This window comes from Xyrauchen texanus, chromosome 34 (genome assembly GCF_025860055.1).
Source record: "Xyrauchen texanus isolate HMW12.3.18 chromosome 34, RBS_HiC_50CHRs, whole genome shotgun sequence".
In the NCBI taxonomy this organism is placed as follows: domain Eukaryota; kingdom Metazoa; phylum Chordata; class Actinopteri; order Cypriniformes; family Catostomidae; genus Xyrauchen; species Xyrauchen texanus.
This window is the reverse complement of record NC_068309.1, coordinates 15,462,347-15,488,395: the sequence shown is the minus strand read 5'-3', so window position 1 is coordinate 15,488,395 and position 26,049 is coordinate 15,462,347. Positions and strand designations below refer to the sequence as shown.

The 26,049-nt window shown below is 38.3% G+C and overlaps 2 protein-coding genes and 3 non-coding genes across 5 annotated transcripts; all 5 read right to left on the bottom strand.

Moving 5' to 3' along the window:
- Positions 1 to 355: 355 nt before the first annotated feature.
- Positions 356 to 2,694, bottom strand: LOC127628134 (homeobox protein Nkx-6.1-like). Its single transcript, XM_052104836.1, has 3 exons — positions 2,135 to 2,694; positions 1,775 to 1,947; positions 356 to 1,202 (listed from the first exon to the last, which is right to left on the bottom strand). The coding sequence occupies exons 1-3, from the start codon at positions 2,682 to 2,684 to the stop codon at positions 957 to 959; spliced, it is 969 nt and encodes a 322-aa protein (XP_051960796.1). The 5' UTR covers positions 2,685 to 2,694; the 3' UTR covers positions 356 to 956.
- Positions 2,695 to 6,364: 3,670 nt separating this feature from the next.
- Positions 6,365 to 10,409, bottom strand: LOC127627615 (60S ribosomal protein L17-like). The gene is made up of 7 exons (XM_052104066.1): positions 10,386 to 10,409; positions 9,803 to 9,852; positions 7,986 to 8,026; positions 7,523 to 7,657; positions 7,229 to 7,327; positions 6,667 to 6,858; positions 6,365 to 6,440 (listed from the first exon to the last, which is right to left on the bottom strand). Exons 2-7 carry the CDS (start codon positions 9,840 to 9,842, stop codon positions 6,393 to 6,395), a joined length of 555 nt encoding a protein of 184 aa, XP_051960026.1. The 5' UTR covers positions 9,843 to 9,852; positions 10,386 to 10,409; the 3' UTR covers positions 6,365 to 6,392.
- LOC127628281 (small nucleolar RNA SNORD58) lies at positions 6,539 to 6,603 on the bottom strand. Its single transcript, XR_007968632.1, has one exon. It is a non-coding gene; the product is annotated as a small nucleolar RNA SNORD58 (small nucleolar RNA).
- On the bottom strand, positions 7,409 to 7,476 carry LOC127628283 (small nucleolar RNA SNORD58). Its single transcript, XR_007968634.1, has one exon. It is a non-coding gene; the product is annotated as a small nucleolar RNA SNORD58 (small nucleolar RNA).
- LOC127628282 (small nucleolar RNA SNORD58) lies at positions 7,751 to 7,821 on the bottom strand. Its single transcript, XR_007968633.1, has one exon. It is a non-coding gene; the product is annotated as a small nucleolar RNA SNORD58 (small nucleolar RNA).
- Positions 10,410 to 26,049: the final 15,640 nt, after the last annotated feature.

Genomic DNA, 26,049 nt, shown 5'->3' with positions numbered 1-26,049 from the left:
ATACTAATTATTATAATAATTAGTATTATTATTTTGAATTGCATTTAAAAAACTCTAATAGTGCCCTAATAGTGCAGTTAACCAGAGTAAACTTCACCGAAGCCTCATATCATCTCACCGAAAACAATTGCAAAACGAATGGAAAGGTTTGTTGAAATTTATTGACAAAATATTAATAGCCTATGCGAATTAATAAAAACAAAATAACATTAAACATTTTATTAAATAAAAGTGCAATACACACGAACCTGCAAGACGCATTTTGCAGGATTCAAACACTGTTACAAACTTAAAATACCATAAATTAATCATGGAAAAAAAATTAATGGAACATTCTAACATTGGGGAACGAACACTGTGCATTATATTACAAATATATTGTTAGGTGTTTATTTACACTTTGTGGCCAGATCAATCCTTTACCTGAGCCTTAATTTAGGCTATAAAATGAAACTCAGATGTCTTTTACCATTAGTAGTCAATTCTGTCATTTTTCTATATTTCCATTGTTGATTATTTTTAAGGATCAAAGGGCCGAGGCATATTAGCCTACATCCACCCAACTATTCTCAGGATGATAAACAATACAAATTAATGATATGAGTATGCAAATCACAAAGTCCAATTCAAAGATTAAACTGAAGCGGGGTGAACGAATTCTGCCATGTTTACATTTCAAAATATTTGACACATAAATATTCACAGTAATATAATTCCTATGCGATACAACTCACGCCGTTAATTTACAAAAAAAGTACCGTTGTCTTTATGTTGAAACGTGTCTATTGCAGACACTGATGCACGTTCAGCTCCTCCGACAGTGCATGTTCCTCTGATGTGCATCCTTCCACCAAAACCAGAGCTCAAACATGATGAAAAACAGTAGCCTACATTATTTTGACACTTCTTGAGGAATTTCGCCTCAAATGACTGACAACCCCTTGCCTGTTTCCGTCTTACGAGCTCTCGTTTTCCGACGTGTGAATAATAAGAGCTGAGTTTGGTTTGTGTTTTTTCAGTAACTGAGATATTTTCTCATCGTCTGAGTTTGGGTCTAAAGGCTTGTTGTAGTCGTCGTCGTCGTCTTCGTTTTCCGAGGCCCCTTTCAGCCTTTCGGTCTCCGAATCTTGTTTTTTCTTCGCCGAAGCCATTTCAGCCGCGTGCCGTTTTCTCCATTTTGTTCTTCGATTTTGAAACCACACCTTTGCAATTAAAAATGAGATAAAACTTGGTTTAATCCACACAAGCTAGAAAGACAAGCTACTTATCTGGATAAAAAAAAAACACAAATGGGAGATAGGCTATCGGAAAATAATGCACAACCATTTAGCAACCAATTTAAAATGTATCCCAGTTATAACTATTTTTAAATAAAATATTTTTTTATTTAATTTTTTTTGTCATGGTCAAATTATAGCTTCAAGAGAAAACTCTTGAAATCTCTATATTTGTCAAACCACCCTCACTGAATAAAAAAAAATGGGTGAGTAATATAAATTGAATATTTATAATCATGTATGTACATTATTATAAAGCCATACATATTTAAAAGTTTTTCTAAACAAAATTAAATAACTATAAATAACTTTAAATATCTGAATGAGAACAAGAAATAACTTTCTTTTTTTTCTTTTTTTTTCTCAGGGCGATCCTACATCTAATTTCCGTTGTAATATTTAATATAAATGAATGATGATGGAAAAAGTCAGTTACGGGTTTTTCCTTGTCATCACCACTTAAGTAAATTATTAGGACTATTGAAGTGACGTCTTACCTTTACTTGGCTCTCTGTCATTCCTAAAGAGTAGGCCAACCGCGCTCTCTCTGGTCCAGCTAAATATTTCGTTTGCTCAAATGTTTTTTCCAGAGCGAAAATTTGCTGCCCGGAAAACGTTGGCCGTGTATGTTTCCTTTTCCCGTCTTTGTCCAACAGCACTGAGTTGTGATCTGTGGAAGCAAGGATAAAATGTCATTCTACCATTATAGCCTATTGTTTTATTGTTATTGTTATTATTACTATTAGGCTACTATTAATATCAAGTAATATATTGGATGAATATATTGCAGTCTTGGGAAATTTGAATCTCTATTCAAGCTGTATGAATGTTGTATTGTAAATAAATGGTCTACTTACGTGGTGAACATGCAAATCTGGCGTCTCTCCAGTGCGGGCTTTGCATAACTCCAGGCCAGAATATTGGAGTTCTGCCTGGAAGGTCTGTCAGAGGTTTCGGATAGCGAGCCACCGCGACTGCAGCGGCACTTGGACTGAAATACAGCCCGTGAGACGGTGGAGGACTCATGCTGCTGAAACGGGGCAGTCCAGACAAGATTCCAGTGGGAGAAGATGCTGCGATTGCAGCCGCCGCACCGGAGGAGACCACCGCGGGTCGACTGAGGATGTCGTTTATTCCGTGAGGTGTGGCGATCGCGAACTGATGGGGTGATACAAAAGTTGAAAGTCCATTTGACGTTTTGATCCCCGGGGAAGAAACGGGGATACCACCTGGATTTGGGGAGGTAGCAGTCGGAGAGTTAGAGGATGCTGGTCCAGTGGAAGATAAAGGATAGGCTGGGTAAAGTGGTGTCTTCATTTCGGTCATACTGTGTAAAGCAGCCAAAGGTGGGGTGTTGAGTAGGAAAGCGCTCTGACGAGACCCGTCCATTTGCCCCACCGCTAACATAACCAAATACTATAACTTAAACTAAATAATTCGCAAGAAGCAAAAGAACGGAGACCCGCGCGAAATGAAAATTAATGTCAAAACGCTCAGCAGCGTAAAAAAAAAATGAAATATTGGATGAGGAAAAAATTAAAATACCTTTCAGTCTAAAGTCTTCAAACAAAATGTTGAGTAATTTCTCTAGAAATTCCGATTCAGTTGTACTGACGCTTCATACTCATCGCCTCTGACGAAATCCATTCTCTTCTTTTAGATCTTGCAAATCGTGAAAATATGGCATGATAAAACAAAGCACAGTCCCATCAAAGAGAGAGAGAGAGAGCTGCCTATTCAGGCTTTTGAAATCTATAAATAAAAAGCTAGTCTTTCTGAGTAGTTCACATGAAGATCTGGAAGATAATAAAACATTTTCATCAACCTGCTGTCTTTTGCAGCAAAGAGTCAAAACTTCGCAAGTGTGTCTGAGAAAGTAGAGGGGCTCATTGCTATGTGATTGGGTAAACCCAGTAGTGACGTGGCCTTTGTCAGCTGAGTGTCTGAACTGAATTTAGGAGTCTGTCCTTATTGGTTCTCTATCACCGCTTTAATTTGCACATTAAAAGAGCTGCTATCCGACCCACTATTAAATACAAAAAGGTGACAAAATCAATCGAGTCAATTTGAGATCTGTTTCTTAAATAAAGGGCCATCTGTGCTGGTGGAGCCAATCGGGTATCTTATGAGCTTTTAGAACAGAGCTGAAACTCATTGTGAGTTGGGAAATAAATCAGCATAAAATCACAGAATAACGAAGTTCGAAAAAACACTTTATTTGACCTCAGCTATAGTACATACGTGTACATATCAGTGATTATATGCATCTTTTTTTTTCTTTAATAATTCCAAGATTATAGTCTCCGTGGATCAAAACGTTTCCATCTTCATCTTTCACTCTGCTTATGAGATATTTTATTTAGATTTTTATTTAGAGATACTCAGATTTTTATTTAGAGCACAAGGCAATATTGTATTAACTGTGGTTTCTTCTGAATGAATTAAGTTCTGAAGAAACGTAATTAAATAAAAGACAGACACAGAAAGCTGCAAATCTGGACTACCTAATTTACTATGACGATTCAACAACAGTTTACTTAGGCCTAATTAATGAAAATGAGAGCCGGCTTTGGAGATACTCGGTAACAAAGTTGTGCAAGGCAACAAGAAATAAACTAATTTCATTTATTTTATTTGGCGTTTCTTTATATCCGCTATCTTTTTCATTTTAAAATGAAACCACCAGTTTGTAGCCAAATTGAAATTATCGCGGCACCTTGTGGTCAATGAGTGAAATAGCTTAAGGGGTGGTCACACTACACTTCGCGCTCCGTTCTATTCACTCCCATTCAAACGCATCCGAACGCAGCTGAGCAGACACGTTTTTCGTGCGAAAAAAATCCGTTCTACGCTGCGTAACAAAGTTCCGTGAATTCGTACAAGAGGACGCGCGACCAATAGGACACCGAAACGTCACACGCTGACCTCTTGGCTCAATTCAAAGAAGACACATTTAAAAGCTGCGATATTTATTGTTGCAGGAAAGTGAGTAGACAATATACTGTATTTTTTATTTTTTTTTAATAAAACAGTATTTGCTATTTGTGATTCATAATTTTTTATACCAAAAGTCCTCTCGCGCGACATCATATCCTGGTTCGTAGCGTTGTCCAAAAAAGAAATAAAAAAAATGTATGTTCTCAAAGCCTATTGCAAAGAATTTAAAGCGATAGTTCATCCAAAAATGAAAACTCTCTAATAATTTACTTACCCTCATGCCAATCCAGATGTGTATGACATTCTTTTTCTGCTGAACACAAACGAAGATTTTTTTGAAGAATATCTCAGCTTTGTTGGTCCTTGGAATGCAAGTGAATGGTGACCAGAACTTTGAAGCTCCAAAAATTATATAACGGTATATAAAGGTAATCCATACAACTTCACTGGTTAAATCTATGTATTCAAAAGCTAAATAATAGGTGTGGATGAGAAACAGATCAACATTTAAGTCCTTTTTTTTTTTTACTATAAATTTCCACTTTCACTTTCTTTCCTATTTTGAAAGTGAACGTTTAGATTTACAATAAAAAAAAAATGTAAATAAAAAAAAAATATATATATATATATATATATATATATATATATATATATATATATATATATATATTGAGTCCACCTTGAGCATTCTTCATAAATCTATTCACCTATCTATTCGGCCTGGGTAGCTCAGCAAGTAAAGACGCTGACTCTCGGTGGGGCGCATGGTGAGTTGTGTGGATGCCTGAATGGCATGAAGCCTCACATGTGCCATATCTCCGAGGTAACGTGCTCAACAAGCCACGTGATAAGATGCACGTATCGACGGTCTCAGATACGGAGGCAACAGAGATTTGTCCTCTGCCACCCAGATTGAGGTGAGTCACTACACCACCACGAGGACTTGTGGAGCGCATTCCAAATTTGGGGAGAATCAAAAAAAATATATATATTTACCCAAGAAAAACAATGTTCTATGAACCCTGCAATATGTGTTACCCCAAATGCAGTCTTTTCACTTATTGGACAATTTACAAAAAAAATTTAATCACCAAGAACAAAACCAAAAAATATGTTGCCTCAAAATAAATATGGTAATTTCAGTAATTTGCATTAGTTACATTAATTGGCAACATTTTATAAACAATTAGATTATTAGATCGAATAAAATATGCCTTTTACCCCAGGGGGGCCTTCAGCTCAATTGTACCCAACATCTGAAATGTTAAAAATTATAAGGGTTAACTTGTGAACTCTAGTATGCATTAAATAGCATACATTTCCACTCAACGGTCACAATTAGTTCATTTAAGTTATTAAGCTTAACAAAATAAGATGTAGAATTGATCATTAAAAGAAAAAAAAAAATAATCATTTTGCCCTTATTGCATTGGGCCATAACTGGTTTAAAACTGAATCTCTCCTTACCATCGGACAAATGGTCACTTTGCGGATCTGGAACGATTTACAGTATTACACTGCTCTCTAGTGGTGACTATAGAGTCATGTCCTCTAGCTCTGACCGTGCAGATGTTGCGAGGATTGTTCAAAGATTTGGTTAATAAATAACTGTGGTCAGTAGCTAATCCCATTACAACCAAAATATGAACAAACCACATATTTAGGTGCAAAAAAAAAAACCCAAAAAACAATTCACCTCAAACTTATCTAGTTATGCTTAATATAACACTCAATCTTCTTTGTTCACATCGCACTGGCCTTAACCTACAGCTTTCATTGCTAGTGGGGTGATGTCAAAAGGTTTCAATGGATAGAGTAATCACTTGGCATGTGTGTTTTTAACCAAATACTTTAATTTCTGCACTGCCAAACAATTACAAAAATAAACATTGATTTCAGCTTTCTGAATAACCAGGCAACAGATCTGCTAGACTTTTTTTTTTGGAAGGTCAAAAGTTTCATCAAATTTCTTCATCTTATTAACACCTCACATATTTACTGCAGTAATTTAAGTTCTGCATTTTAATGACACAGAATCTCTTTATTTTACCAAGTGATTGAACCACAAGTGTGGCATCTTGCCTGAAGATGTCATGCATATCAAAATAACAGAATACACACACACACAATAGAAGAACAGAGTCATTGCGTAGAACGAATGTTGGACTTTATTTACATTTACTCCCGAGCCATAAGCTTCTGCTTCTTCAGTTTCTTCTGGGAAACCTGCAAAGAGGCCGAAAGCAACCAATGGTTATGCATTCACCAGATACAGATACCAAAACATCCCTAGACCACTGGTTCTCAAATCAAACATTGACATGGCTGCTCAGAATTTCAGTTCTTTTCATTATTAATTCAAAGGTGTCCTAAGTTGTCATCATTACAGCCAAGCATACAGTCTAACAACCAATTTTAAACATTTAAATCAGAAGGACATATGCAATCATACCTTTTTCTTCTGAGACACCTCCTCCTCTGGTTTGGGAACAATCTGCTCCTTCTCAGTGAGGATCATTTCAATGTGGCATGGGGAGCTCATGTAGGGGTTGATGCGTCCATGTGCACGGTAAGTGCGCCTCCGCATCTTCGGGGCCTTGTTTACCTGGATGTGCTCAATGACCAGAGAGTCCACATCCAAACCCTATAGGATGACAATGTGGGATAAATCCAAAATCAGATCCCTTTTAGTAAAATCTGTATTCATTCAGGCCAGTAAAAAGGGGAAGTTCACCCTCATGCAGTTACAACCCTGTACGACTTTTATGGAACACAAAATGTGGTGTTACATAAAATGTTTCTCAGTCACCATTCACTTAACGTAAGGGGAAAAAAATGAAAAGTGAATTGACTAAAGGTGTTAGTCCCCAACAATCTCATACAGGTTTGGAACATAACATTAGTGAATGACCATTAACATTTCTGGATCAACCCCCTCCAAGAATAATTGATAGAATCTATTATCCCAAGATAAAAATGATTCATACACAGTGCACCCTCTCATACAGCAGTACCTTGAGTTCAGCATTGCTTTCTGCATTCTTCAGCATGTGGAGCAGGAACTCTGCACTTTTCTTTGGCCAGCGCCCCTGAGTCCAGCCATGCTGTTTGGCCTAAATGAGGATAACAAAGAAATAAGCAAGCTAGATGCTTATGGCTTAAAACTTAATTTGATCCATAGACTTGAACTACATGTTACTCAAGACTCAGTATTTTTTTCATGTTCAATTCCAAAGGTGTCCTAAGACTGTCATCAAAGCAACATGGACAGAATGGCTTGTAAAAGCCTGTTTCAAGGAAAAACTCGCCTGAGCACAACGACCAACACCACCATTGTAACGACGGAAAGGAACACATTGGTGTTTGACCATAACATCCTTCAGGTACTTGTTAGCCTTTCGGATGTGCATGCCTTTGATGGCCTGAGCAGTCTCACGGGTGTTCTGTAGGGAAAACAAAAAGTTGACAAAAGCTCCTTAACTGGGCAGTTTCAGGTACAGGTTTCAAACAGCGCATTACAAACTGTACAGATAGTGGCTACTCAGAAAATAACGCATGATTTGTTTCATGATTAATCCAAAGGTGTCCTAAGTTGTCATCATTGCAGCCACAAATTGCAAACTAATTCTGGTCAAGTATTGCAGCAATGAATAACCTGATATCATGCAGTCGTCTTTACAAATACATATTGTCCTATAAAGACACTGTAAATACCAGCACTCAAAAGGTACAATGTGTGTTACTTTAAAAAAAAAAAAGGTTAAACCTTACCTTGAAGTGAACACGAAGGTTGGAGCCCCTCGACTTGCATGCTGTAAAAGACAGACCTTTACTTAACATCTGAACAATATGTCATGCGTCATACACACACATATATATATATATATATATATATATATATATATATATACACATACATACACACACAGGTGAAACTCGAAAAATTAGAATATCGTACAAAAGTTCATTAATTTCAGTAATTCAACTTAAAAGGTGAAACTAATATATTATATAGACTCATTACAAGCAAAGTAAGATATTTCAAGCCTTTTTTTGATATAATTTTGATGATTATGGCTTACAGCTTATGAAAACCCCAAATTCAGAATCTCAGAAAATTAGAATATTGTGAAAAGTTCAGTATTGTAGGCTCAAAGTGTCACACTCTAATCAGCTAAACACCTGCAAAGGGTTACTGAGCCTTTAAATGGTCTCTCAGTCTGGTTCAGTTGAATTCACAATCATGGGGAAGACTGCTGACCTGACAGTTGTGCAGAAAATCATCATTGACACCCTCCACAAGGAGGGAAAGCCTCAAAAGGTAATTGCAAAAGAAGTTGGATGTTCTCAAAGTGCTGTATCAAAGCACATTAATAGAAAGTTAAATGGAAGGGAAAAGTGTGGAAGAAAAAGGTGCACAAGCAGCAGGGATGACCGTAGCCTGGAAAGGATTGTCAGGAAAAGGCCATTCAAATGTGTGGGGAGCTTCACAAGGAGTGGACTGAGGCTGGAGTTACTGCATCAAGAGCCACCACACACAGACGGGTCCTGGACATGGGCTTCAAATGTCAAACGTCTTACCTGGGCTAAAGAAAAAAAGAACTGGTCTGTTGCTCAGTGGTCCAAAGTCCTCTTTTCTGATGAGAGCAAATTTTGCATCTCATTTGGAAACCAAGGTCCCAGAGTCTGGAGGAAGAACGGAGAGGCACACAATCCAAGATGCTTGAAGTCCAGTGTGAAGTTTCCACAGTCTGTGTTGGTTTGGGGAGCCATGTCATCGGCTGGTGTTGGTCCACTGTGCTTTATTAAGTCCAGAGTCAACGCAGCCGTCTACCAGGACATTTTAGAGCACTTCATGCTTCCTTCAGCAGACAAGCTTTATGGAGATGCTGACTTCATTTTCCAGCAGGACTTGGCACCAAAAGTACACGGACACTGACACTTGACACTGCCAAAAGTACCAAAACCTGGTTCAATGACCATGGTATTACTGTGCTTGATTGGCCAGCAAACTCACCTGACCTGAACCCCATAGAGAATCTATGGGGCATTGCCAAGAGAAAGATGAGACATGAGACCAAACAATGCAGAAGAGCTGAAGGCCGCTATTGAAGCATCTTGGTCTTCCATAACACCTCAGCAGTGCCACAGGCTGATAGCATCCATGCCACGCCGCATTGAGGCAGTAATTAATGCAAAAGGGGCCCAAACCAAGTACTGAGTACATATGCATGATTATACTTTTCAGAGGGCTGACATTTCTGTATTTAAAATCCTTTTTTATTGATTTCATGTAATATTCTAATTTTCTGAGATTCTGAATTTGGGGTTTTCATAAGCTGTAAGCCATAATCATCAAAATTATATCAAATAAAGGCTTGAAATATCTTACTTTGCTGGTAATGAGTAATATGTTAGTTTCACCTTTTAAGTTGAATTACTGAAATTAATGAACTTTTGCACGATATTCAAATTTTTCGAGTTTCACCTGTATGTATGCATGTATATATATATATATATATATATATATGTATATGTATATATATATATATATATATATATATATATAAAATAAGCATTCGACTCACATTTAGTCGGGTTCTCTGGGTCGAGAGAGTAGCGGACCATTTTTGCAGATCTGCAGAGACAATATGAGAAAAGCGGTTTAGAAAGGCATGAAAAATAAAGCCCTCGCTTTAAGAACAACTCTTAAGACTCTCGAAACAAAACGACCCTTTACTACAAAAAAAACCTAATTGAACCGCACGAGTAGATATGCCTGGACGGGAAGAGCAGACAACTTAACATTATCAGGCTTAGATATAAATTGTGCCAGCTTATTATTCATAACTTAACCAAAAACCCTAAAAACAACAATACAGACAGAATTGATACTTGACCTCGAACCTTTCGAGCACGTGCGGTTAAACTTTTCGAAACGGAGATGCCGTCTATTGCGGAGACCAGTTAATGGCAGCTCACGGGCTATCACTGAACAAGTGACCAAATATAGCGATTCTGTGTTTTGTGACGGCCCATATTCTCAAGGCACATTATATACGGTTAAAATAAACATCTAGATGTGTTATTGCGAGAAAAAACCACAAGATGAACTGGATTCAAAGGGGATATTTTGATAATCGCTGCAGTAGGATTCTAACAGACACTTACGTTCTCTGGCCGCGGAAGGGAAGAGGAAGTCAGAGGCATTCTGGGAGAAGAAATCCGTTTCTGCTTCTTCGTGGCGTGCATCTGCAGAAATAAACGCCGTTGGTAAAGTGATGGCGCCGCACAGTGGCTCAGGAGTTTAAAGTTGAAAGGCGCGAAAATTCGACTATACAAATTGTCAACCTAATTATTCACTGTAATAAACAGATAAACAAAAGAGTCACAATGTATTTATCTTTGTGCAGATTACAGCTGATTCTATATAACTAAAACAAAACAAATAAATAATAGGAATATTAACGTACTGAATATTAACGCAAATTTGCCAAAATGACAGTTTTATTGTTCAAGGTTAATTTGATTTTATTGTTTTTATTAACTTTTATTATTACCAGAATAGGCCAATTCCGGGTTCCAGATTCATGGTTCAAGTTAAACTCAATAGACAGAATGTATGGCATAATATTGATTAGGACACATTTTATTTCAACTTGTCCCTTCTATTCATTAAAAAAGCTAAAATTTTGATTCCAGTGAGGCACTTACAATGGTAGTGAATGGGGGCCAATGCGTAAACATTAAAATACTCACTGTTTCAAAACTATGGTCACAAGACATAAACAATATTGTGATATAATCGCTTAGTAAACTTTTCTGTGTAAAGTTATAGCCAATTTTAGGACTTCGTTGCTATGATGACAAAATGCCGTAAACATGGTAATCTCGGTACATGGCTATTTCAACAACTTTACAGCTCATATAATACACACATTTTAACAGAAGAGTAAAAAATAAGTAATTAAATAATAATTGTATGTATAACCCCAGTGAGCAAGCCAAAGGTGACTGTGGCAAGGAACTCAAAACTCCATAAGATGTTGGTTAATGGAGAAAAAATAACCTTGGGAAAAACCAGACTCACTGTGGGAGCCAGTTCCCCTCTGACTAACATCATGAATATAATGCCAATATTACTTATGTATAGTGCAAGTCATGGCTTGAAATTATTAAACTAAGTAAGCGTTAAGGGTCAGTGTTTAAACACAGGATTTGTTTGAACTGTAAGATTAAATGATTCATGTCTTTGAAGTCAATCCCAGATAACTGCAGAAGTTCACATAGATGCAATTGTCCTTGTTAGTTGGCTGATGAAGGGTTTGTTGGCAATTAAATGATAGTCTATGTATTCCATTTCAAGAGTGTAGTCCATCATTAGACCGAGATGATCGAGGCAGAGATCAGTTAGGTGCATCGCAGTTCAACCTGGCAGGTAATTTCGGTGAGGTCTATCCTAAGTCCAAGGTTCAGGCAATGGTATATAAAGTATCCCATGTCTTATGGTTGGAGCTGATATCAGTTCATCCTCTGAAGTCCATCGTAATAGACTGAAGTGATGTTTGGCTGGCATTGGCTGCTTTTAGTCATCATCACACAGCGACAAGTAGGAGTGGAGTACAACATGAAGCAGGAATGGAGCTGGATCCAGCTGGTTCTGGTGACCTAAGGATAGGAGTCCTGAGGTTGAGACAGGGAAACAAATAAAATAATATTAGCATAGATGCCATTCAACTTATTGCAGAATTATAGATCACGATCAATGTTTCTGGTTCCGGTAGACCTAACTAAAGCAGCCTAATTGTGAGTTGAGGGATAAATTAGGTACATGCCTGGCTAAATAGATGAGTCTTTAGTCTAGACTTAAACTGAGGGAGTGTGTCTGCATCTCGAACAGTGTTAGGGAGACTTTTCCATAGTTTAGGAGCCAAATATGAAAAGGATCTACTTTTTTGTGGATTTTGATATTCTAGGAACTATTAACATACCACAATTTAGCAATGGTAATGAATGTGATGGAATATAGCATGGTAGAAGTTCACTTAAGTATTGCGGAGCTAGACCATTCTAAGCTTAGTTAACAGAATTTTAATAGAACCCAGAAAATGTATACAAAATTTAACAGGTAGCCAATGTAACGATGGTAAAATGTGGCTAATATGATCATATTTATTGGCTCTCGTCAGCACTCTGGCTGCTGCATTTTGAACCAATTGAAGTTCAGTTATTGATCTTGCTAGACATCCTCACAGTAATGCATTACAATAATCTAATCTTGAGGTCATGAACGCATTCATTCGTTTTTCGGCATCAGCAACAGAGAGCATGTGTCGTAATTTAGCAATATTTCTTAGGTGGAAGTATGTTGTTCTACAAACATTGGAAATTTGATTTTTAAGGGACAGATTGGTATCAAATATAACACCTAAGGTCTTCACTGTTGAAGACGATGTAACAGTACACCCGTTGAGTTAAGTTATATTTTAATATCTTATTTTTAGATGTTTTTGGTCCAATAATTTGTACCTCTGTTTTGTCGGAATTGAGTAGAAGGAAATTTCTGGCCATCCAATCATTTATTTCATTAGTACACTGCTAATTTGGAGAATTGTGAAATCTCATTAGGTTTAGAAGAACTATAAAGCTGGGTATCATCAGCATAACAGTGGAAATTTATTCCACGATTCCTGATAATATCTCCAAGGGGAAGCATATACAAGGAGAAAAGCAGAGGTCCAAAATCTGATCCCTGTGACAATTCCTCATTTACATATACAAAGTTGTAGCAGTCTGCTAAATAGGACCTAAACCATGCTAATGCAACTCCACAAATGCCAACATAATTCTCTAGCCTGTTCAAGAGAATGTCCTGATCTACTGTGTCGAATGCAGCACTAAGATCTAAAATCACTAGAAGTGAAATGCAGCTGCGATCAGTTGATAAGAGCAAGTCATTTGTAATTCTGATATGTGCATTCTCTGTACTGTGATGAGGCCTAAATCCTAAAGTTCATATATACTATTTCTCTGTAGAAATGAACATATTTGGGAGGATACTACCTTTTCTAGTATTATCGACATAAACAGGAGATTTGAAATCAGTCTATAATTAGACAGTTCTCCAGGATCAAGTTGTGGCTTCTTAATAAGCGGTTTGATAACTGCCATTTTAAAGTTTCTTGGGACATGTCCTGTGGATAGCAAGGAGTTAATAATATTAAGAAGAGGTTCCGAGATTACAGGGAATACCTCTTTTAAGAGCTTGGTTGGTATTGGATCTAACAAACATGTTGTGGCTTTTAATGTTTCAATATTTTTGTTAGCTCTCATGACCTATGACAGTAAACGATTGCATACTGTGGCAACTGAAAAACAAACACAAAGACTATGTTAAGCTTCTTTTAATGAACCACATAGATTTCAGCAGTGTTTGATATAATGGCAAGTGATTTTCTAGTACCAAATTAGCAATTTAGCATGATTACTCAAGGATAAGGTTTTAAAGTTATGTCTGCTTGAAATGGGGCCTGTCTACATTTGATCAAAAATTACTTTTTTCAAATAGTGATGGTGCTATTACATCAGTAATGTCCTGACTATGCATTGTGATCAGTTGAATGCCACTTTGTTGAATTAAAGAACCAATTTCCTTCTGAAACAGCAAAATCTGTACATTATTCCAAACTTTTGGCCGCCAGTGTAAACAGACAAACAGACAGACAGAAAGACAGACAGACAGATATATATATATATATATATATATATATATATATATATATATATATATATATATATATATATATATATCAAAGCAGTTATTCTTCATGGTCTACTCTAAAAGGCATATTCTGATATATTACAAAAATATCAAAAACTGTTCTCCTCACTTTGACCGCCAGATGGCACAAGGACCAAAAAAATAGACCCATTGCAGACCAGTGCAAAACTTCTGTGGGACCAGTACATTTATTAACCAATAATAGGCTAAACACACACACACACACACACACACACACACACACACACACACACACACACACACACACACACACACAAACATATGCTTCTATTCAAGAGCATTACAAATCTTCTCTTAAAATGATTAATCCTTTCCTAAATAATATTTGCACTTCTTTCAGAGAAACAAAATAATTTTAAATAAGCAAATGAGTTACTAAGATTCATGTTTGTAACTGTACAAATAAAGATGAATTAGGAATTTAAATTTGACTCATCTCAAAATGATTTGTCATAACTTAAAACTTAAAGTAATCAATTAATGCAGTTGCATTAGAAAGCCAGAGCATGCATTTGGCACAAGACACTGGGCAAGAATTGAAAAAATCTTTACTCAAAATATGAGTAGCCAGAATTAAAAATTCAATACTGCTGCTACATTTCCTCTCAAAAGTGATAACACTAACTCTCTTTGTTTTTGTGTGTGTGTGTGTGTGTGTGTGTGTGTGTGTGTGTGTGTGTGTGTGTGTGTGTGTGTGTGTGTGTGTGTGTGTGTTTGTGTGTGAAATGTTGCTGAAATGAATACTGCATGCATGCTGTATATTGCTGCATCGGTCAGACTTGTCTCCAGTTTCCTTCCCAGTGCAGTCCTTTTGTATTTAGGGGGAGGGATGGTGGATTTGGGCCATTATATCCAAAACTTTGTCAGTAGCACAGGTACACATAGTATCATTTTATGTTGTTTTCGTCAAAATGGATTTATTTACTCTTACCTTGCTTCAAGGTAATTTATCCAAAGAGACCTGTGTGCTTCTTGCAGTATCGAACCAAATCTCTTGTCTCCTGGTCCTGCCCGGAAATCTGCTGAAGTTCGTGTTGAATTACGTTGCCCCTTGAGAACAGCACTTCAGGACGATGTTAGTGCTGTGACTGGTGAACGTGTACTAAGCATTACATTACAGCAAATTTGTTAGACTTGCACAGGCTTGTTCAGAGTGACAACAGTATATTGATCCATTAAACATGCAAGAAAATTTGACCTCCATCTTTAAGGATTTAATTAAATGATAGGAACATTGATCTAAAATAGATAAACTTGATAAAAGCATGCTTATAACCTCATGGTACCTTTTCTTATATGCCTAAGCAAAATTCTGACACACTCCTCTTCTTAGATGGGGCAATAATATATATTTAAGAAACCCTTCTACTGATATCTAATACATTTATCTTTGCCAGGTAGGAGTTTCTGAGAATTGTACGATCCTTTCTAAATACCTCTTCAAATATCTTGTGGATTTTCCCGCCGCAGATTGCCTTTTTTTTTTTAATTCAATTTAGGCACAGTATCTAGCGAGTCCTCAGTTACACTCTTTTTGAGTGCATCCTCTGTGAGCAGCAGTGATTCACAGGTACTAAGGGGTACATAGTATATAAAGAGCCTCCAAAAACAGCCTAGTCCTTCAAGAGCGAGGATCATTTGAGACTTGTCAATTTGCCAACAGTTACTTCTGTAAATAATCCAGCACTTTGAGAACAATGTTACCCAAAGACAAATTGGAAGGAATTTGGGCATTTCACCCTCTAAAGTGCAAAATATAGTTAAAAGATTCAAGGAATCTGGTCAAAGCTTGGTGCGTAAAGGGCAAGACGAAAACCACTCCTGATTGCATATGATCTCTGATCCCTCAGACATCACTGTCTTAAAAAGATAATTAATCTGTAATGGATATCATGAACATGAATTTGCACTTGGGATTACTTTAGTAAACCTTTGTAAGTCAACACCATTCGCTGTTGCATCCACAGTTGCAAGTTAAGACTTTACTATAGTGGAAGCCCAACAATAACACGGTCCAGAAGTGATGCTGACTTCTCTGGGCTCGGTCTCATCTTAGATGGAAAGTAGAACAGTGGAACTGTGTTTTTTGGTCTGATAGTCCACATTTAAAATAATTTTTGAAAGGGAACCTGGGTAGCTCAGCGATTAAAGACAATGAGCTACCACCCCTGGAGTCACAAGTTTGAATCCAGTGTGTGCTCTTTGACTCCAGCCAGGTCTCTTAAGCAAACCAAATTGGCCAGGTTGCTAGGAAGGGTAGAGTCACATGGGGTTACCTCCTCGTCGTCGCTATAATGTGGTTCGATCTCGGTTAGGCGCTTGGTGAGTTGTGCGTGGATGCTGCAGAGAATAGCATGAGAATGTGGAAGCCTCCACATGTCTCCAAGGTAACATGCTCAATGAGCCACGTGATAAGGATTCACGGTCTCAGACGTGGAGGCAACTGAGATTTGTCCTCCACCACCCAGATTTAGGTGAGTCACTATGCCACCACGAGGACTTAGAGTGCATTGGGAATTGAGCATTCCAAATCGTTTTTGAAAATCGTCATGTTCTCCGGGTCTAAGAGGAAAAGGACCAGCCAAGCTGTTATTAGCGTCAGGTCCAAAAGCCAGTGTCTGTATGGGCCAGGGGTGTGTTAGAGCCCATGGCATGGAAGAGAGAGAGAGTGAGTCACAAAGCCGACTCTGTGTGTGTGTGTGTGTGTGTGTGTGTGTGTGTGTGTGTGATTGTATGTATACTGAAAAGCGAGACAATGTGTGTATACAACTGAATAGTGTGATTAGTAAAAAGACTCAAGTGGACTATTCACCTGGACCCCATTTCCTCCTTCACAAGTGAGCAAGAGAATTTTCACAGTTGTGCTGAAACGCGGGATTAGGAGAAAGAAATGACGTCATGGATTCTTCACCGCTGGCCAAAGTGATCAAGACCCATGCCGGCATCCACCAACCCCAACATCAGGCTCTGCTTGAGCTGCACATGGAACAGGAGCAGCGGTTCCAGATGCTTGTCCAGGATTAAGCGGAGGACCGGCAGGTGATTTGTAGCTAGTTACACAAGGAAGGGTCACCAGCCATGATCCCAAACACACCTATGGCCATGTCTAACATCACGCTCACCAAGATGGGACCTCAGGACGACCTGGAGGCTTTTATCGAGCACTTCCAGTGAACTGCCGAAGCATGGAAGTGGCCAAGCACCCAGTGGCCTGCCTTCTGCCGCTGTTGTCCGGGGAACCCCAACTCATGGTCCAGCAACTTCCTCCTGGTGTAAGAGGATTTAAAGAAAGCCATCCTGCAACGGGTCTGCATAGAACAACATCGGCAACACTTCCGCACTCTAACAATTGACGAGCACGGGCAACCATCATATTTACCCAACAGCTCTGTGACACCTGCCGAAAGTGACTGCTAACTGAAGAAGATCACGTCGAGGAAGTGCTCGATCTGGTGGTACTGGAACAGTTCATCGCCTGGCTACTGAAGGGAACAGCGTAGTGTGTCCAGTGCCACCAACCGGCATCAATGGATGAGGCAGACCAGCTGGTTGAGGACCATACGACAGCATATCCGGGGGCCGGCAAGCCTGCTTCTTCTGTCTATCTCACTCTCCCTCTTCTTCCTCCCCCTCCTTTTTCCTCCGTCCTGTTCCAACTCTCTGTAATTTTTCCCCAAAATTGGTTCCCCGGTCCCAGGGACCTTTTAACTTTTTTGTTCATATATGAACGATTTAATCAAACTCTATAGAACATGATTCGTAAGTTCATGCATGATGACGCTTGGAATTGGGACAAGTGGCTCGAGCCCCTATTATTTGCAGTCCGAGAGGTCCCGCAAGCCTCCACTGGGTTTTCCCCGTTCTAATTACAGTATGGGTGTCGGAAATACGCCGTGCTCGAAAATTCAATACATTCTTGACCTGAGAGAAAACCAGGAGAAGTCCTTGTATTGCTACCTACATCAAGCTCTAAATTACTCATCAAGTGGCAAGGGCCCTTTGATTTGGGGAAATAGATTATAAGGTTACATGAACAGATAGAGGCAGAGCACATCAGATTTACCAGCTCAACCTCCTAAAAACATAGAGGCAGTTCCCATGTCTTTGGCGATGGTGGTTCTGAAGAGGGAGGAGCTCGGACCAGAGGTAAGGTTAAAAGGCACTTGCAGACGGATGAATCGGACGGGGTTTGGGAGCGATACTGTCCCAGATGGTGGAGGGGGAGGAGCACCCATGCTGTACATTAGTCAAAAGCTCTCACTGAGGGAGCCTAGAAAAATTGAGAAGGAGTGTTTGGCCATCAAGTGGGCGGTCCTGTTGGGGTGTGCTTTCACCCTTTGTTTGGACCACAACCCACTCCATCGCATGAAGGATTCCAACGTGCAGATCACCCATTGGTATCTAGCTCTCCAACCTTCAGAAATGACATGATAGGTGTGGGTGAGAAAGAGATCAATATATAAGTCCTTTTTTACTATAAATCTCGACTTTCACTTTCACATAATTTTACATTCTGAAAGTGAAAGTGGATATTAATAGTAAAAAAGGATTGATAAAATGATCTGTTTCTCACCAAAAGTGATTGCATCACTTCAGAAGACATAAATTAAACCACTGAAGTCATATGGATTACTTTTATGCTGACTTGATGTGATTTTTGGAGCTTGAAATGTCTGGTCACCATTCACTTGCATTGTAGGGACCTAGAGAGCTGAAATATACTTCTAAAAATCTCTGTTTGTGTTCCGCAGAAGAAAACAGTCATACACATCTGGGATGTCAAGAGGGTGAATAAATGATAAGAGAATTTTCATTTTTGGGTGAACTATCCCTTTATTGGGGCTGTGGGGGGTCTACATGCAGTTGTTTTCTTTGAGAGTGCAATGGCCTAGTGAGCTCTGATTACTAATGAGAGGCCTGGGTGAGCGTTGTGAATTAGGTTCTAGTGTAATTGTACAGGACTCTAAGTACCCACCTGAGTAAATGTAATGGAATGAATTGTGATGGATTGCCAGGATGTCAGTCTGATCCTTGGGTGTGTTGCAGCAATGAGAGAAGTGACGTGTGCTCCTCCTAACGGAACATCTCTCTCTCTCCCTCCTCCTCACTGCAGATAACTAGAGGGTGATCAAGAGGAGGGGTGAGAGATTTGGAAAAAGAGTACTGCAGTACTGCGGAGCTGGGCGTTGGCTATGAATTTGAGGAGAGGGAGTAATGCAAGGTGGTGAACAAATGTGGCCCAGTGGAGCAACTGAGCACAATAGAGAAGGAAGATAGGGAGAGAGGGAAGGAAAAAATAAGAAAGAGAGAGAGAGAGAGTAAAATACAGAGAGAGAGAGAGAGAGAGAGAGAGAGAGAGAGAGAGAGCATGCAGAGAGGGGCTGTTTTAACAACTCAATAATGCTGTGAATAGACTGTAGCTGGCATATTTAAGACAACACATTTAATGACCATTTAATTGCTTATTGATGACTTCGGTGACCTCTTTCACCTTTGTGGTATCAATTAGGCATTCATATCCTGGGACAAAATGCCTGCAGATACAAAGAAATAAACAATAATTTTAATAAATAAAAATTGCAAAGTATAAAATTTATTTTAAAAACATATAAAAATCGATTCAGCGGGGGCCTGGGTTGCTCAGCGTTACACCACCCCTGGAGTCGCGAGATCGAAACCAGGGCATAATGAGTGACTCCAGCCAGGTCTCTTAAGAAACCAAATTTTCCCAATTGCTAGGGAGGGTTGAGTCACATGGGGTAACCTCCTCGTGGTCACAATAATGTGGTTCTCGCTTTCAGTGGGGCGCATGGTGAGTTGTGCTTGGATTCCGCGGAGAATAGAGTGAAGCCTCCACATGCGCTACAGCTCCACGGTAATGCGCTCAACAAGCCAAATGATAAGATGTGCGGATTGATGGTCTCAGACACAGAGGTAACTGAGATTCATCCTCCGCCACCCGGATTGAGGCAAGTCACTACACCACCACAAGGCCTTAGAGCACATTGGGTTTTGGGCATTCCAAATTTGGGAGAAAAAGGGGAGAGAAAATAAATCCAATCAGCATTTAAAGAGAAAATTTATAATAGAGTGCAACAGTGGCTGCCCACTTTTTCAGGAAGTCCTATGTTCCAGAAGTATTTTTCACATTCTACAAATAGATCTGCAAAATGCACACATATGTTATGTACATTTGAATAAATATAGTACTCATTTGTCTTCTAATAAACAAAGAAATAGATATCCTGTCACAGTAAACTTATGTAGATATAAAATAATAATTAAAATATGATTAATGGAAATGCAAAGAAATAGACTGTCTATTGTATATCTCGGGTTACTAATGACCCTATACACTTTTAAAGCAAAAAATATATATACAGTATTTCAAAGAAATAAGTGATGGATTGAGGAATGCTAAAGAGGTGTGGGACTCAAAATTGGATGAGGTGCAAGGGGTGGAATGAGGTCCCGACTTCTTAACATGACTTGTGGCTTCTACAGAAGCATATACTATTGCTTAATGTCATAGTTCACCCAGAAAATAAAATTCTGTCATCATTCTCATGTTATTTTTTTCCAAACCTATTTTACTTTATTTCTTGATTGAGGAATGAAAAGGAGCTTACATCAACTACAAATAGTACTGACCATAATTAAACATCAATAAAATATAAAACTCCTCAGCCTAATTTGAGATCTGAATTTTAAAGTTCAACTGCATAGTTGTTGATTTTGTTATTTATGTCTTCTATCCCAGTTTAATGGCCAGAGTAAAAAAGAAATACAAAACTCCCACACCCAGCAACATTGGCTCAACCAATAGTGTAAGTTTGTTGCGAGACTATTTGTTTGTCAGACCAATAACAGATGGGTGTGTGTTCAGGAAACCTGTTTGAAAACAGTAATTATTCTGCAATTACATAACTATGCACAATACATTCTGAAAATATCTGCAACATTTACCAACACAGATGTTTGGTAGGAAAACAGGAAGCTTTGTACATCTAGACCACTAATAGCTGTGCTTAGAGTTTTAAATATTTAATGAGAAGAATCTGCAGAGACTGAGCAAATGCCTGCATTCATACTGCAGGAGCTGCTCAGGGACGTTAGGGAAGGGCTTTTTTCAAGGATTTGGGCTGATCTCATGAGATTCAACCAAACACGCCATGACTAAAACAGCACGCACAGTTCTTCATTACCACGCTGTGTGAAATGCAGAGGAGGAGCACAAAGCTCAGATCTCCCTAGAAAGTGAAAGAGAGGTGCTCAATGCCCAGTGATACAGCTGTGTCTTTGATCTCAAGCAATGCTGAGTGAATTATACAGAAAGCAAATGTGGGATGAAAGAGAAAGAGTTTTCATATTGGAAAAAAGCTCATCCTTAGAAGTGAGTTCAGATGCTCTTGTGCATATTAGGTTTAAAGTTGCTTACTGTCCCCAAAATATTTATTGCTATGTTCTAGAACTCTCTTTAGTCATAACAACAATACAGTGAATGATCTCCTAGATAATTCTGATAATATGGATGCATTTCACAGTGGTTTGAGCAAGTTATTCATTGCCCATTATTGTTATTTTTCTGTGAGTTAAGTGTGTGCTTATATAGCACACTAGAGGTGCTAAATAGTCTTCTTACACATATTTAATTATTCATTAATTCATTAATTGAGTGACTGATTTTTTTGTGGTTTTAAGTAACAAATGTCTTTTTAATGTGGCAGACTACGGTAACTCAACGTCACTCTGGGCTACAGTTCTGTATGCGTTTTGCCTGTTTTTTGGTATCAAATAGCAAAAACCAAAAACTGAACAGGTCAAATATTCCCCCATTAACAACATAACTACATTTCAGTCATGACAGCTCTCAGAATAAGTAGTGTTTTATAATAAGTGTTTATCTCAAAATGTTATAATGGATATGACAAGTTGGTAAGTTTGGTTTTGGTGGACTAGATCTGCTTATGTTTCTGCTGCTGCTGCAGAGCAAGTATGCTTGCTTCTGCTAGAACATACACAGAGGTGCAATGTTGAGCACGTAAGTCAATGCTGCTGCTGCACAATTAGACATACAGTGAGTCCCCTTAAAGCAGATCTTGACAAGTGGTGCTGGGAAGGAGGAGGGTTTCAGATACAGAAACAGGCTTACCTGTAAAAAAAAAACTGTGGCAATTTAAATGTTAGACAATGAGAGTAAGTTGATTGGCTAACAGATAAATGTCAAAAGACCTATCAGTATGGGCCATAATTTATGCGAGCCAATTGGCTAACAGAATACATGCTCAAATGACCAATCAGCTTACGCCATGTTGACTTTCATGACTGAACTTAGAATCATTATATTAATACTTATGAGCTGATAATACAACTCTTGTACTGGTCCACCTCTGACAAATCACATCTATACAGTACACTGTACAACCCACATAGCTCTAAATTATAAATTCTATTCATTCAATTTAATGTGATATGTGCACAGTGTTCTAAAACTGTACAGTAATCAAGGCTCAAGACTGCAACTGAAATGGTTGCAAATTTGACACAAAATAAATAATTGCGACACCAAGTCATCATTTGCAAGAGTCGGGAATACATTGTGTTTCGTCAGATAACATTATGTGAGTTATGTAATTACATCTTTAGAGCACACACTAGTGTGTCTTACACCACATTTCACCCTTTCTGTTGAGATGAGCGTGCTGCACAAAACAAAAAATACAGAGAGCGCCATGAAGTTCGATTCACGGACAAATGACTCCTTTGAGTGAATCAGCGGAAAAGATTAATGAAACAGGTTTGAACTCAAGAGCTCAGGTTAGCAGTTTGAATCAGAGTCACTTTCTCAGCGAATCATTACAAATGTTTCACTATTGTAATTCATTGTATATTATTGTAAGGGTGCAAATCCAAATGAGTTTCCCTTATCTGTTTGTGTGAGCAACTGGGAGTGCAGATATTTCAAAATAAGAGTCCCTGGTGCATGTTGGGCTTGTTTTTTTTCACAGTTTATGTGAAACCCCCATTTCCAAATCACACACAGCACACAACGTCCCAAGGTCACCTCAAATCATCCCATAGTCTGCTCATCACTATATAGGTGGCTCTTATGAGAAAGATGCATCTATGTGTTGAGATACAATCTTGGCAAAAGCCGGTATGCTGTCCTGTGTAGCTGAATCAGCAGAATTTTGTGGACTCTGCAAGTCAGCACAACAGAGCCCCAGTGTTCTAGCTGTCCAACAGAGGGCAGTATAATCTGTAGCTAAATGTAAAAGAGCACTACCAAAATATAAACTCATATCCACACAAACACACTTTAGAAGAACAAATAGGAAGAATGTGAAATTAAAGGAGCTCTGCAGTGCAGAACAGAAGCTGCACCATTATAAATTACACCTCACATCGGAAATCAGTAAATGGGCCTGCAGACATGGCACATTTGTCCTATACAGAGCAAATGGCAGCAGAAACCATGAGTGTCACTGGGTTTATCAGAGTAACAATGGATTCATGGGTAATATGGGCAGACTCAAATGACCATATATCTGTCATAAAAAGGGTGATCACACCTGGTTTATTGTCTGCAGGTATGGCTTTTGTGTTTACATGACATGAGAGGTCAACAGAGAATGGCCAGACTGGTTCGAGCTGACAGAAAGGCTACGTTAACTCTGCAGATAACCTATATATACTTGTGATATACTTGTATACTTTATTGCACTATACTATACTATACTATACTATACTATACTATACTATACTATACTATACTATACCAGTGTCTTTATAGTAACACCAGTTTAATAAACTTACCTGCAAACTCATCAATGTAATTTTGTTTATATTTCAAGAAGTACAAAAACCTTCATAACTTTTGTGTGGATAGTGATCCACCACAACCTAGTTTGGATTGCAACTGTACCTCCTGTCGGCAAGCGGTGAGCGGCTGCAGTGAATGTTATATCTCCCTTGTGGTTTCCCCAAACTTTCAATTAATTGGAAAGCACACAAATTAGGCTTTTAATTAAAATGTTGGCTAATGTTAATTTATCGATGTCTCAAAAATATATTGATAAAGTAATGTGCTGATCAATAATCAATATATCAATATTTTATGACATCCTTACTATATAATATATTTTTAAGTATTGGTTTTCAAAACGTGAAATTGAAGAATTATGGTAGAATTCTAATTGCGTACTTCTGGGAGGTTCTGCGCCAGCCAGGCCATTGAGATGAATTGGATTGCTAACGGTTAGCTTTCCCTAGATACTGAATACCTCCTTGGTGCATCTCTACATCTACACCATCTTAAAGTCTCATGCCAGCTAAAGTTTGCGAGATGATCTGTAGTTTTTGGCAATGTTTCTCACATCCTATTATATCATTATATTTCTCTGATTCTATTTGCTCTGCAAGCTACGTGTGATATGGGCTGACCATTGCTTCTAGGGTGTGACTCAGGACTGCAATGAGACAGGCTGGCTGCCCTTCTCTGCCATAAAACTAATAACAGCAATATATCTCCCTCCACCCCACGAGCTGAGACAGCATTGCATTACAGCTTTTGATTAAATATCAGATACTGCGTCTGCAGGTAGGAGTCGGAGAATGTAAATATCTTAATGTCAGTACAGTATCCCACCCAGTTCTCTCACTGAGGCCGGCGGTGTCATCACCCTATTTGAAAAATTAAATATCTCCGTCCTTAGCTGTTTTCTGCAGTGAGAACCTGTTCTCTCTGTTCAAATTTACACAGCCACATATTCCTCCTGCACCTGACGGTAAACTGCAGAATGATATTGCATGAACAGGTATGAGTATTTTTGTCATAATTTACTGACCCTCATGTTGTTCCAAACCCATATGCTGTTAATTGTTCCAAACCCATATGCTGTTATTCCTTTAGTGGAACACAAAAGCAGGCAGAATGATGCATAAAAGTGAATAGTGACTGAGACCAACAACTTACCTACAATCTCCTTTTTGCATTCCACATAAAAAATAAAGTCCTACTGGTTTGGAACAACATGAAGGTGAGTAAATGTTGAAAAAAATGTTCATTTTTTGATTAATCAATCCTATAAGCAAGATTTTCCTGCAAGGAGAGCAGGAATCCATCAAAGACAGTTGAAGAAAGCAATCCAAATGCATTTCAGAAACTCTTGGCACATTGCATTTGGCTGTATCTCCATGTAAACATTCATTATCTAATTGACTCTAGCAGACTAAATCACATTTCCGAGAGAAGAGTGTTGAGGAACTGTCTGTTATGTTACGTATGGCAAGCAGTAACTGAGAGACCTTGTAAGAGCCAGCAAAATGACAGACCCACAGGGGATATCAACATATGAGACAATAAGGCTGCGATGTGGTAAAGATGTGGTACCATCTAAACATATTGGTTTTATTCAAGTCAAACATTTTATTAAGCATTCTGATTATTAACATTCTGAATCAACCTGAATATATTAGTTAAATAAAAAAAATTAATAAAAGGTGCACTCAGTAATTGTTTTTTTTTTTCATTTGTGGTCTTGTACACTGACATCTGGTGGTGGGGATGAAGCATCATTCAAATGCAATAGTTTTTAGTGTTCAGTGCCATAACAGAAATTTACTAATATCAGTCAGCCATAATTAACTTAATTCATGAGTAAAGAGTATTATGTGGCTGGTCATGTGATGACATGGCAGCTCCAATGTGCGGACGCTCTCTATGTAGAATAAAACAGCTTTTATAAGGTTACTGACATGACTGGAGTCTTCATCTTATGTGAGGGCTCATAATCTTACACATATGTTTCAAAATTAAAATTAATTTCTTAAGGATTAAAATATTTTAAATGAGGAAACAAATGACAAAGTGCACCTTTAAGGGTTAGATCAAATAAAAATAGCTCATTAAGGTAACAATTGCAGGTTACCCCTTTTTACAGCACATCAGAGCACAGCACAGTATACTACATAGAGAAAGTATAGCAGGTTTTAACAATAGGCTATAGGTTAAAGTGAACAAAGTTCTCAGCC